At 43.3% G+C, this 13,687-nt stretch overlaps 2 protein-coding genes across 2 annotated transcripts in view; one reads left to right on the forward strand and one right to left on the reverse strand.

The window, feature by feature from the left end:
• The first annotated feature begins 907 nt into the window (after positions 1-907).
• On the forward strand, positions 908-7,467 carry LOC122929735 (regenerating islet-derived protein 4-like). The gene is made up of 5 exons (XM_044283405.1): positions 908-971; positions 2,881-2,975; positions 3,082-3,219; positions 4,509-4,623; positions 7,400-7,467. The coding sequence occupies exons 1-5, from the start codon at positions 908-910 to the stop codon at positions 7,465-7,467; spliced, it is 480 nt and encodes a 159-aa protein (XP_044139340.1).
• Positions 7,468-7,656: 189 nt separating this feature from the next.
• CPT1B (carnitine palmitoyltransferase 1B) overlaps positions 7,657-13,687 on the reverse strand; it is a 68,755-nt gene continuing 62,724 nt past the window's right edge. Inside the window, exon 19 of the mRNA XM_044279901.1 lies at positions 7,657-7,958. Coding sequence (XP_044135836.1) covers positions 7,872-7,958 — 87 coding nt within the window. The 3' untranslated portion in view covers positions 7,657-7,871. The remainder of the gene's footprint in view (positions 7,959-13,687) is intronic.

Raw genomic sequence — 13,687 nt, forward strand, 5'->3', positions numbered from 1 at the left:
GTTTTATTGTTCTACATTCTCTGGATGAGTTTATTATATGGGTGTGGGGGGTAAAGCCCTCCAATTGACTTTACTATCCATATCCTTATTGCCAGTTCCTGTCTTCGTTGCCTACTCTCCATCTGCTACACAATGCCCACCTCCTGAGAGGCACAAGTCACAAAGGTTTCATTCACTCCTATAAAGGCTCCTGCTAAAAAATTTCTATACATTCCCATCACTGGCATACTGGAGCAGGTAAGTCTTCACATGCCTATGAGAGTCTAGAGATTGGGGTAGATAAAAGATCACTAGTACAGGAACACCATAGTCCTGTGATTTCAATACAACACGTTAGCATGTAGCGGTAATCTAGATATCTATAATATAGTGTTATTATAAAACAAGAGAATGATATTTTTTTTACATAGCTGCACTTTACAGACATTAGCATCACTCTGTACCCAATGGGGCTCACAATGTAAATTCCCTGTCAGTATGTCTTTTGGAGTGTAGGAGGAAACCGGAGAACCTGGAGGACACCCACGCAAACCTGGGGAGAACATACAAACTTCATATAGATGTTGTTCTTGGTTGGATTCCATCCAAGGACCCCAGCGCTGCAAGGCACCAGTGCTAACCACTGAGCCACCATGCTGCCATCAACTTAGCCTTCCTATAGGGCTGTTTCCCATTGCAAACTATAAGAGGCACCACATGTAGAAAAATAGAATAAAAAATGCTTCAGCGTGTTACATTTGGTGGTCTTCTTGTATGGCGGGGGGTTCAGAGCCCAGAAACGGTTGCCATCTCTTTTTCGCTTATAGTTATGTCCCTGGCTTTATAATATCTAATAAACTATCACTGTCTGCCATATTCTGAAAAATACTATATCCTGTATACTCTAAATATTGTCTTTGTCCAGAGGATGTCATCTACCTTATGGTTTGCCCTCCTGGGCTGTTTGACGCTTGGGGTGTCTCTGTCAGAAGGTAAGTAGACTAGACATCTTCCTACCAATAAATATGCTGCCATTTTCTCCATATGAACACAGGGCTGCATTCATGAGGAACTCTATGTTCCCCCAAAAAGTGAGGTTCTCAGAGACACCTATGATATATCCAAAGGCATTTGATAGTAGACGGCATGTATGTATATCCAGTGGATATGCTTCATGCCTTACTTAACGTACCCCCTTAAAGAAGCCTTTTCATCACAGGTGTATTTTAATGTAAGGATACAAGACTTTCACACTTGCGGCAGAGACATCCGGCAAGCAGTTCCGTCGCCGGAACTGCCTGCCGGATCAGGCAAAATGTATGCTAACTGATGGCATTAGTAAGACTGATCAGGGTCCTGATCAGTCTTAAAAATGCCTGATCAGTCGAAAAAATGCATTGAAATGCCGGAACCGTCTTTCTGTTGTCATCCGGCAAAACGGATCCGGCATTTATTTTTTTCACCTTTTTTTTCAGTCTGCGCTTGCGCAGAACGGAAGGACAGATCCGGCATTCCGGTATTCTGAATGCCGGATCCGGCACTAATACATCCCTATAGGAAAAAAATGCCAGATCCGGCATTCAGGCAAGTCTTCAGTTTTTTTCGCTGGAGATAAAACCGTAGCATGCTGCGGTTTTCTCTTTTGCCTGATCAGTCAAAACGACTGAACTGAAGACATCCTGATGCAAACTGAACGGATTTCTCTCCATTCAGAATGCATGGGGATAAAACTGATCAGTTATTTTCCGGTATAGAGCCCCTGTGACGGAACTCTATGCCGGAAAAGAAAAACGCAAGTGTAAAAGTACCCTAGCTCTGCAGCAGTCAATGTAGCGAGGCACTGCATGTTACTTCTTCTTTAACCCATTAATGAACAAGCAGTTTTCTCCCCCGTCCTTTTATTATGAGAGTCATAGCTTTTCAATTTTCCTACAGACATTGTAGAATGAGGGCTTGTTTTTTACAGGAAGAGTTATGGGGTACACATAATGCATTGAAAAACGTATTTTTGTTGGGTGTGGTAAAAAGTCATTCCCGATTATTTCAGTTTTGCGGGGGTAACACTTTATTCTATGGGTCACTCTAATTATTACAATTCGGGGACTTGACCATTTGATTGCCGTAAAATAATACATTGCAATTTGGCTAAATTGCATTGTATTATACCTGTCCGCTTTAGGCCTCCTGCACATGCGGTCTGCAAATTGTGGATCTGCACAATATAGATACGGTCCTTCTGCATCCCTTATTTATTGTGGGACCCCATGTAAAAATGCCCATTCTTGTCTGCAAAATGGAAAAGAATAGGACATGTTCTATAACATGTCCCCTGCTGCCAATCCATCTGCATACCTCCCAACTTTTGAAAATCGTAAAGAGGGACAATATATGAAGAGTGTAAGTCCCTTTATTTTTTTACCGCATGTGGAGCCTCTGGGACAGTTTTCTTTTCTTGCGCTTCACTAGCCATTAAAATATTAGCTTATAAATCATCAGATTATAGATATTTTAAGGTCCAAATTGCACCAAATATTGAAGTTTTGGTCTAATATACAGGTAGAAACTGTCCAGATAGTTTAGTAAGGAGCAATTTAGTACATTTATTAATGCACATTTATATATTAATTCCCCAAGTCAAAAAGAGGGACATTTGAGGATCAAAGAGGGACAGAGGGATTTAGGTAAAAAAAGAGGGACTGACCCTCCAAAAGCAGGACACTTTGGAGGTATGCATCTGACTTAAAGATGCTCCACAGACTTTTCAAGTCTAGCAGAACCTACTTCTCCTTGGTCAAAATACAATACATTTGCTGACATTAAAATTGTGAAATGCAGTCTCAAATGTCTTGCTCTATCAATATTTACTATTATGTACCGTGAAAAATACAATATTTTACACAGCGGCACCACGTTCTTCATGTCCTCCTGGATGGTTTTTCTACAAAGCTAACTGCTATGGGTACTTCCGGTTCAGACTGCCCTGGTCTGAAGCTGAGGTGAGAAAAAAAAGAGAAACAATTTTTGGAATTCTGCATGAATTACTAAGACATTTATTGTATTTTGTTATTTTTGTCAATGACCGATCACCTTTCATTCTTGCAGTTTGAGTGTGTCAGTTATGGACATGGTGCACATTTGGCTTCCATCATAGATGATGCAGAAGCCTCCATTATTGCAAGCCATGTAGCTGCTTACAACCCAAATGTACCCATCTGGACAGGACTTCATGACCCTGACGAGGTAAGACAAGAGTAGCAAAAAAAAATATACAGATTGATTGAACAAAACCTATGTGTAGCCTCATTTATTGGTCATAAAGACCAGGGGCAAACTGGCCATAGATCCTACAGGGAAATTCTCCGGTGGGCCAATGTCCAGGGGGGCCACCCAAGGCCTCCTCATGGCCATCAGCCAGGTACATAAAGATCTGATCCTCAGCATTAAAGGGGTTGTGTAACTTAAGTAAGTGGCATTTATCATGGAGAGAAAGGTAATACCAGGCTCTTATATATACTAATATATGGTTATTATCCATATTGCTTCCTTTGCTGACTGGAATCATTTTTTCATCACATTATACCCTGCTCGTTTCCATGGTTATGACCAACCTGCAATCCAACAACGGTAGTCGTGCTTGCACACTACAGGAAAAAAATGTTGGCCTCTCTGCTGACCGGGACCATGGGAGCGCACATTGGTTGTGCTTTTTTTTTATAGTATGCAAGTACGGCCACTGCTGATCGATTGCAAGGTGGTCGTAAACCATGGAAACGAGCAATGTATATTGTTTTTTCTACATAATAAATGCCATTTGCTGAAGTGATACAACCCCTTTACTTAATGTAGGATCATCAGGCACTTATGTTCCTGGCCATCCGCCACAGATGCCTTCCTGAATTCAGCTGTATTGTCGCCCCCATGAAGATGATACAGCTTCATACTGTGGCACGGGCGGCGGTATTTTGTGCTGCACTGTGGTATTAGGTTCTTCTGGGAAAGTATTTTGTTCTGCACAACAGTATTAGCCCTGCTTATTTCTGTTTTCCCTGTCTATTTGTGTTGTCCCATACTTCTGTCTGTTTGGACCCACCTACAACATGGAACCACTTTTAGTTTTTTTCCTGGGCCACTTTAAGCTCTCAGTCCACCCCTGGAACTCATAATACATGACACACCTAGGTTAAATGGGCGCTGTATGTGCAACACCCCTCCCAGACTTGTTATTAGGAAGCCATTATTCAGTCCTACTGATATGTTCCCTCTTCGAAACTAATCAAGACTTATTGAACAAACACAGAATTTCCATTCTCAGAATTCTATTATTTCATTGAGCCATCATAAATCTATTTCACAAACAGAAACTTTAAGTTATGTAGCTTTCCTTAAAGTCCAAAATTGTGTTATGCCTAGTGCAGGGCCAAATGAGGCATGCATGAAACACGAATGACGTATTATAATAACATAATTTTTTGTGTATATATGCATTGCTGTTTTCTCACTTTTTCCTTGTCATCTTCATTCTGCCTTAGATCCGTCGCTGGAAATGGAATGATGGATCAATGTATAATTATCGTGCTTGGAAGAATGGAGAGCCTAATAACCTGAACGGTGTGGAGTACTGTGGGGAGCTGACCATAGAAACAAGTAAGTAATAAATGTTGCGGGAGAAGGACTACTGACTAGTGAGGAGCGGCAGGGGCAATATTCGAATTTGCGATATTTCACAAATAGTTGGGCGAATATTCATCATAAATTTGGGAATTTGCGATTATTTTCTTGATTGCAAGAAACGGCAATGTAATATTCGCGCAATGCGCACGCAATACAAGGCGTGGGTCACTGTTGCTACATTTTTCAAGCTGCTAGAAGTTTCCTGAGACTGGAGAAAATGGTTGGCATGGCAGACCATTATAATAGCTTTGCATGCAGGCAAAATGTAGCATATAAGGCAGTGTACACCCACTCCTGAGTGGCCAAGTGACGAGTTCCGAATGATATGGTGTACTGTAATATTACAGGTTATCTAGTTGTGTATGGACCTTTTCTGTCTATATCAAAGCGCATCCTCCCGTACCTGGTGACCCATTTTTTTAAGTGGCTATTCTTTAGACCGCTTTCCCACAGTCAGTATCTGGTCAGTGTTTGATGAGTGATTCCCATCGTGAGCACAAAGCCTACTCTGTGTTTTTGACCCATGTCTGGTTTTGGCTCAGAATAAAATCACTGATCAAACACTGGCAAAACGTTGACTGTGTGAAAGCAGCCTTAGAAGTTAGCCATGATCATCTCATTAGAATCCCATGTTTTAGAGGCCACTGCACGTATCCACAGGAATGACCTGGGCTGGTTCTCATCTCCAACATGGTTTCTGCTCTAGAAAGAAGACAAAAAGGGTAAACCTGTCAGAGCAGGACAGAACATTGGTCCGAGAACAGAAGGGTTGATGTACATTGCTGTCATTTCTTGGGTTTGGGACATTCCCAGACATGTAGATCAAATGTATTACTGCCAACAGGGCAGTAAAATGAATTTAAGAAATGTACTCACCATTTAAATGTCCCGTGCCGACACACCAATCCTCACCACTCTGATCCGTACTAGGCTTGCGGGGGTCACATGCCATTCTGCTGTGGCGAATTACTGACCTCAATGGTCACATGTACAGTCATGTGAAAAAATTAGGACACCCTTTGAAAGCATGTGGTTTTTTGTAACATTTTTAATAAAAGGTTATTTCATCTCCGTTTCAACAATACAGAGAGATTAAAGTAATCCAACTAAACAAAGAAAACTGAAGAAAAGTCTTTTCAAGATCTTCTGTAAATGTCATTCTACAAAAATGCCTATTCTAACTGAGGAAAAAGATAGGACACCCTCACATGTATTCCCTCTTAAATTGGCTCAGATCTCACACAGGTATATCACACCAGGTGCACATAATTAATAGATCGTTACTCTGCATGTTGAATGAGGCTTGCCCTATTTAAACCTCAGACATTTAGTTTGGTGTGCTCCTGACTGTTGAAGTGAGAGTGAGCACCATGGTGAGAGCAAAAGAGCTGTCAGAGGACTTCAGAAAAAAGATTGTAGCAGCCTATGAGTCTGGGAAGGGATTTAAAAAGATCTCAAAAGATTTTGAAATCAGCCATTCCACTGTCCGGAAGATAGTCTACAAGTGGAGGGCTTTCAAAACAACTGCCAACATGCCCAGGACTGGTCGCCCCAGCAAGTTCACCCCAAGAGCAGACCGCAAGATGCTAAAAGAGGTCTCCAAAAACCCTAAAGTGTCATCTCGAGAACTACAGCAGGCTCTGGCTACTGTTGATGTAGAAGTACATGCCTCTACAATCAGAAAGAGACTGTACAAGTTTAACTTGCATGGGAGGTGTGCAAGGAGGAAACCTTTGCTTTCCAAGAGAAACATCGAGGCCAGACTGACATTTGCCAGAGATAAAGTTGACAAAGACCAGGACTTCTGGAATAATGTTCTTTGGACAGATGAGTCCAAAATTGAATTATTTGGACACAACAGCAGAGGACATGTTTGGCGTAAACCAAACACAGCATTCCAAGAAAAGAACCTCATACCAACTGTGAAGCATGGAGGTGGAAGTGTCATGGTTTGGGGCTGCTTTGCTGCAGCAGGACCTGGTCAGCTCACCATCATAGAATCCACGATGAATTCTACTGTGTATCAGAAGGTGCTTGAAGAACATGTGAGACCATCAGTTAGAAAATTAAAGCTGAAGCGGAACTGGACCATGCAACATGACAATGACCCAAAACATACTAGTAAATCAACCAAAGATTGGCTGAAAAAGAAGAAATGGAGAGTCCTGGAATGGCCAAGTCAAAGTCCAGATTTGAATCCCATTGAGATGCTGTGGGGTGACTTGAAAAGGGCTGTACGTGCAAGAAACCCCTCAAACATCTCACAGCTGAAAAAGTTCTGCATTGAGGAGTGGGGTAAAATTTCCTCAGACCGATGTCGAAGACTGGTAGATGGCTACAAGAACCGTCTCACTGCAGTTATTTCAGCCAAAGGAGGTAACACTCGCTATTAGGGGCAAGGGTGTCCTATCTTTTTCCTCAGTTAGAATAGGCATTTTTGTAGAATGACATTTACAGAAGATCTTGAAAAGACTTTTCTTCAGTTTTCTTTGTTTAGTTGGATTACTTTAATCTCTCTGTATTGTTGAAACGGAGATGAAATAACCTTTTATTAAAAATGTTACAAAAAACCACATGCTTTCAAAGGGTGTCCTAATTTTTTCACATGACTGTACATGAACGTCATGCAACCGCTGAAGCCAGTGACTGGCCCCCATGTCCTACTAGGTGTATGGCACTTGAAGACTACACACCCATACAAGTATCATTGGGCTTCTATGTGATTTATACTTCTCCCTTCTCTCTGCAGAGTTCCGCCAGTGGAATGATGCGCCATGTCAAAAGCAAAACCACTTTGTGTGCAAATACAAACCGTAAGAACTTGATCATACCCTGGGGCATGCCAGGAGGCGGGTCACCTATGCACCTTTTACTGCACGCTAAAAATCTGAATAAAAGATCTTTACTCAAATCAACGGTGTTCAGTAATCCATGCTACAATATTGGTTTATTGGGAATCGCCGCGCTTCAATTACTATACCTATGTAGAAAGAACAAGCAATGGTATTTGGTGGTTTGGCATATTACAATTTATTTACAATGTACATTCAGATTTTCATTTTTTCAGTGCAAGTAACTAGTAGCGGTTTATCTAGTGATTGACAGCACACGAATATCTGTAACACACACAAGGCATAATTGCTTTCTCTATGGCAAGTTGATTAGGCTTCAAGTGAATAAAAAGTAACGCAGGTCATGTGATCTTGTACAGCGGCTGGGTATCAAGGCTGACCACGAGGATGCCCAGTGAGGAGCTCAGCCAAATCACGCATGGACTGGCAGATATTCTGACCAAAACGATGAGAGTTCTGAAGACAGACACAACAGAAGGATTAGCTGCAGAAAATCTCACATCCTCCGGGCACTTAATATCTCAAAGTTAATGATATCGCTTAACAACACACTACAATGTATGACAATCGTGGCTTAGCTTACATGGGGGCATTGGACATGACTTCATTCAGTTTCAAAATGTTCAAAATCAAGCAGCGGGCTTGTAATTTATCAAACAGTGAACAGATAATAGCAGCATGCAGTATAATCCAGTGTACTTACACAAAAAAGAAAAGAGGGCGATAATTATGTAGTAGACCACCAAAATTTGGGGAAAATGTATAAACTGAAAAGTGATCCAAAATTCATAAAACTTAACTTTTAATCATGACTTATAAAATAGATAGCCCTCATGATACATAATATACAAGTGACAACAATAACATGAAGTTTCTGTCAAAATGAATCATCACAAAATCAGTCGACAAATAAAGACTAGAAGCTTTTCAAGTAGTAGGAATAATAGTGCACGGCGGCACTTTGGCCAAAACTCAGCCCGCGGGTAGCATCAGGCCCCTGTTCATGGATGAGTGGGGCGCTCATCTAATACCACCCCCCCAGCACTTTTTTGAACTGCGCCACACAATAGGGACTGTTCTTTTACTAGTGCAGCATGAACCTAAGCCACATCATAGGCTTGGTTCAATGATTTTTACAGCATTAGGGCTTGTTCACACGACCGTGTGAAGCCCGTGCCCGTGCTGTGGACCGCAAATTGCGGTCCGCTAAGCACGAGCACCTGCCATGTGGCAGCTGCACAGGGATCGCGGCCCCATTCACTTGAATAGGTCTGCAATCCCTCCGTTCCGCAAAAAGATAGAGCAAGCTCTATCTTTTTGCGGTGCGGAATCACGGAACGGAACCGCAGAAAGCACTCCGTAGTGCTTCCGTATTGTTCCGTTCCGTGGTTCCGTTCCGCACCTCCGGATTTGCGGACCCATTGAAATGAATGGGTCCGCATCCGTGATGCGGAATGGCCACGGAATGGGACCCGTGTATTGCGGATCTGCAAATGCGGTCCGCAATACGGGCACGGGCTTCACACGGTCGTGTGAACGAGCCCTTAAGGTGTATTACCAGAATCTCCTACTTTGCACCGCTGCCTAATAGCATTTATTTTTGTTTTTCCCATATCACGCCCAGCTTACGTTTCCCCTGATGAGTCTATTGAAAGCGAAACATGCATTTAGGGATTAACTAGTATATGGCGAACTAGGGCCAGTTTATTTAGGGGAAGTTTCTGGACGGGGTCACCCATGTCAGGTTGTCAGGATGGGTGCTCTGTGGTTAGGCTATCAGAGCCAGAGTAGCACCCCCATTATAGGGACATATCAGGGACCAAGTCCCTGTCCATGCTCTGTCTGTAACCATTCCCCTCCTTCTCCACATGGACATTTCCATCTTCTCTGTTGGGAGAATCCAGGTATCCTGGAACCTTACAACTGAGTGGTAGGACAAACGGTTTTCATTTTGAAGTGCCGCCGTGCACTATTATTCCTACTACTTGAAAAGCTTCTCGTCTTTATTTGTTGACTGATTTTATGATGATTCATTTCGACAGAAGCTTCATGGTATTGTTGTCACTTGTATTTCATGAGGGCTATTTTAAAAGTTTTATGAATTTCGGATCACTTTTCAGTTTATACATAATCCAGTGTACTTCTATCAATTTAGCTTTTATCCCACAATACCTATTAAAATACCTTGCTTTACTTGCCTCGCACAGATATTGCGCTACATGCAGGGGGGCACCACCAATGAGGCCAGGTGAGGCGATTGCCTCGGGCAGTACCAGGAAGGGGCAAGAGGGAGGCAGTGGAAGGGCCATGGGCAATGAGCGCTTTCATTGTGGCAAAGGGGTTAGGTTAAGAAATTGCCATGGGGGTGCGGTTTCAGTTTTTGCCTCAGGCAGCAGAAAGGCTAGGTGCACCCCTGGCTACATGATGTAACATAACCAGAGATTTATGTCAGATATGGAGAGCCTGGTTATGATCACTGGTGTTGCTACTGTAGCTCAGTTATATGCCGTAGAGGTGGTTATATGGATGTGTCCTGCCTTACCTTTCCTCTTGGCTCAAGATATCTCAAGATGTGTGGCATTGAAATACCCAGCTTTGCAATGTAATCGGAAACTTTCCTGTTTTTCAAAGCTAGTCATCTGGCACCACTTGTCTCAGGATATGTCGAGCCAACAGGAAAGGGAGGACACATCTGTATTTGTGTCACACAGGCAAATAACATTATAAGGAACACTTGCCTAACTGGTTGACAACACATTACAGTACCGGTATGTTAAATGCCTCTCATGGGTCAGTGTGAACCAGCAGTAATTTTTCCCAGAAAGTCACAGTAAGAATATTTTACGGATTAGGATTTCCTTAAAGGGATTCTGTCACCTCCCCTAAGGCAAAAAACGATTTAAAACCAGCCATGCAGCACAGCTTACCTGGATTAGGCTGTGCTGTTCAATCTTGAAATCCGTCCAGCAGTTAGTTCAAAAAACGAGTTTGATCAATCAGGAAATGCTTTCTGAAGGTGCCCAGAGGGGCGTTTTTTTCTTCTGAGAGAGCCCAGTCCCGCCCCTTTTTCAGTGCCCAGCCCGCCTTCCTTTTACTTCCTAACCGCCGCCCCCAGCCTGCCACAGCCTCCCCTTCCTCTCCTCCCCCTCCCTCTTGCCGAACGAAGTCTCGCACAGGCGCAGTACCCACTGAGGGCTGCGCCTGTGCGATCATCAGGAGACTGAGGGCGGCAGCTTCATCTTCGTCACTGGGCATGCGCCGAGCCCAGTGACGTCCGATGCTTGCTCTTCCCTGCTGACTGAGGGAAGAGCGAGCATCGGACGTCACTGGGCTCGGCGCATGCCCAGTGACGAAGATGAAGCTGCCGCCCTCAGTCTCCTGATGATCGCACAGGCGCAGCCCTCAGTGGGTACTGCGCCTGTGCGAGACTTCGTTCGGCAAGAGGGAGGGGGAGGAGAGGAAGGGGAGGCTGTGGCAGGCTGGGGGCGGCGGTTAGGAAGTAAAAGGAAGGCGGGCTGGGCACTGAAAAAGGGGCGGGACTGGGCTCTCTCAGAAGAAAAAAACGCCCCTCTGGGCACCTTCAGAAAGCATTTCCTGATTGATCAAACTCGTTTTTTGAACTAACTGCTGGACGGATTTCAAGATTGAACAGCACAGCCTAATCCAGGTAAGCTGTGCTGCATGGCTGGTTTTAAATCGTTTTTTGCCTTAGGGGAGGTGACAGAATCCCTTTAAATGAATTGTCTACTTTGTTCACAAGGCTGTGTACTAGTCACTTGCTAACTGCACGTTTTTCCTTCCCCTTCTTATGACTCTATACTGTGCTGTTCCACTGTTATTCCTACAAGAAGTTTCTGATTGACTTGCCAGCAGTCTGCAATAAAGTTCCAACTAGTTTGGGGTGTATTCCTACACAGTTTGATATTATCCAGTCAGTGCAGGCACGGCAGATTGTACAGGGCCCCCCCCCCTCCCCACTGGTAACACCCATCTGGACCTTCATTGCATACTGAGAGCAATTCATTGATAACTCCATGCAGGAATACTAGAAGAATGGCACAACACCGAATAGATATTCAAGAGTTGTTATATGGGGAATGCAAGTGGTTGCTAAAACAGACATGTCAGCAGAGGGGACAGGCCCTCTTTAAATGATGCCTGATGAAGACACCTGAGCAGTCTCCCTAGCTACCATCATCTTTTCAGTTAGCCGTTGAAAGGCTGAGGACAGCTTTCCACTCTGGTAGCTGAAGGAGGTGCCAAGGACCCTATCGAACAGTGCATATGGAAAAGTGTCCCCAAAAAGTCCACACCCATCAATGGGCTCGTTTATCACTGCCTTTCACATAGCTCCATATAAAACTGGCACATATATAAAAAGCTAGCGGTAGTTCAAGTATGACATCTGGAATAAAATGTGCAATATTTAGAATGGAATATACTTGATTGTTTAATATGTAATGATTTAAAAGCTTAAGCGCTTTATATCTTTTTCTATCTCTCATCCTGTTTTCAGGATTAGAAAATAAACTTACTTTGGCTAACCTTAATCTTCCATGTAATCATTTTCTACTGACAATCAGCTCTGATTTTTATCCTCTGAAAGTAAATGATGGAGGTTTCTACAGAATGACAGCAAGCAGAGGTCTTGAAAACCAGGAGGAATTGATGCAGAAGTACATGTGTTCAATAATTGTACTACTTTTCCTTATATAAATAACTAGCAGAAGGACCCGACTTTGCACGGGTATATTTCATATATTTCATTTAATGTTTGTGTGTCGTTAAAAGATATCAACAGTATCCCCCATAACAGTGACCTCAACGGTACCCCGCCCCTTTAACAGTGAACTCCACAGTCCTGCACCCCTTAACACTGCCCCCCCCACAGTGCCCCGCCACTTTAAAATGGGACCTCCACAGCAGCCCATCCCCTTAACTTTGACCTTCACAGCAGCCCACCCCTTTAATAGTGAGTTTCACAGCACCCCACTCCCTTGACAGTGACCTCCTCAGGGGCCGGCCCCCTTAACAGTGACCTCCACAGTATCCCGCTGCCTTAATAGTGACCTCACAGTACCCTGCTGCCTTAACAGTGACCTCCACAGCAGTTTCCCCTCTAATAGTGGCCCCTGCCCCTTTAACAGTGACCTCCACAGTGTCAGCCCCTTTAACAGTGACCTCCACAGCGCCCTGCCCCTTTAATGCGAGGGCTACACAACAATATGTGTCACGCAACGTTTTGTCTCAACAATTTTTATAATGATAGGCTATGGTGTTACACTGCGACATGTGACATGCTGCGACTGCGACACGACAGTTGCAAAAAATCCATCAAAGATTAATTTTTCTGCGACTGTCGCGTCGCAGTATGTCACATATCGCAGTGCAACACCATAGCCTATCATTATAAAAATTGTTGCGCGACACATGTAGCAGTGCAGTTGTGCCCTATGTGTCGTACGACTTATTGTCACGTCACACATGTCGTTGTGTAGCCCTAGCCTAAAGCCGACCTACAACAGTGAAGAAAAATGGCCGGGTTGTTATGGAAACCTGGCGTAAAACTGTGTGTATGTGGAGACTAAGGGCCTGCGAGCTTCTATTGGCTGATAAGGGACATGTGACCGTGTGTATGGCAGTTGGGATATGAAGAGAACGACCTGCAGGCTTCTATTGGCTAATGTAGGTCATGTGATGTGCCATATTTTAAGTTTTTTGGGAATATCTCAGGAACGGTACGTGCTAGAGAGCTGTGACCCCCACAAGATTTCTTTCCAGGTAGCAAGGGATGTGTATACGAAGTTTCGTTGAAATCGATGGTTGCGTTTTTGAGTGATCGCGGAACATACAGTATATACATACATACGTCCTTCTTTATATATACAGATTGATTTTCTGAAGCTATAATATCCCCTTTACCGCATTAGGTACATAGAATGAATTGAAAAAAATCTAAATTTTTTTAGGAGGTGAGGGAGAAGAAACTTCAATTCCACTATATTTTATTGCTTTTTTACTTAATCCTATTTACCACATGGTGTAAAACTTTATTCTCTGGGTCTTTATAATTCTAGAGAGACCATATTGAATTTTTTACGCTTTACCATGTTTTGTTTTTGTTTTGCCATAATTGCCATAACTTCTTTTTACCACCCACAATTTTCACTGGTGCCGTTTTAAGG

This window comes from Bufo gargarizans, chromosome 2 (genome assembly GCF_014858855.1).
Source record: "Bufo gargarizans isolate SCDJY-AF-19 chromosome 2, ASM1485885v1, whole genome shotgun sequence".
Taxonomy (NCBI): domain Eukaryota; kingdom Metazoa; phylum Chordata; class Amphibia; order Anura; family Bufonidae; genus Bufo; species Bufo gargarizans.

Coding starts and splice junctions, on each gene's coding strand:
- LOC122929735 (XM_044283405.1), top strand. CDS start 908: ATGTCATCTACCTTATGGTTTGCCCTCCTGGGCTGTTTGACGCTTGGG. Junction 972..2,880: donor TGGGGTGTCTCTGTCAGAAG/GTAAGTAGACTA, acceptor TATTTTACACAG/CGGCACCACGTTCTTCATGT. Junction 4,624..7,399: donor GGAGCTGACCATAGAAACAA/GTAAGTAATAAA, acceptor TTCTCTCTGCAG/AGTTCCGCCAGTGGAATGAT.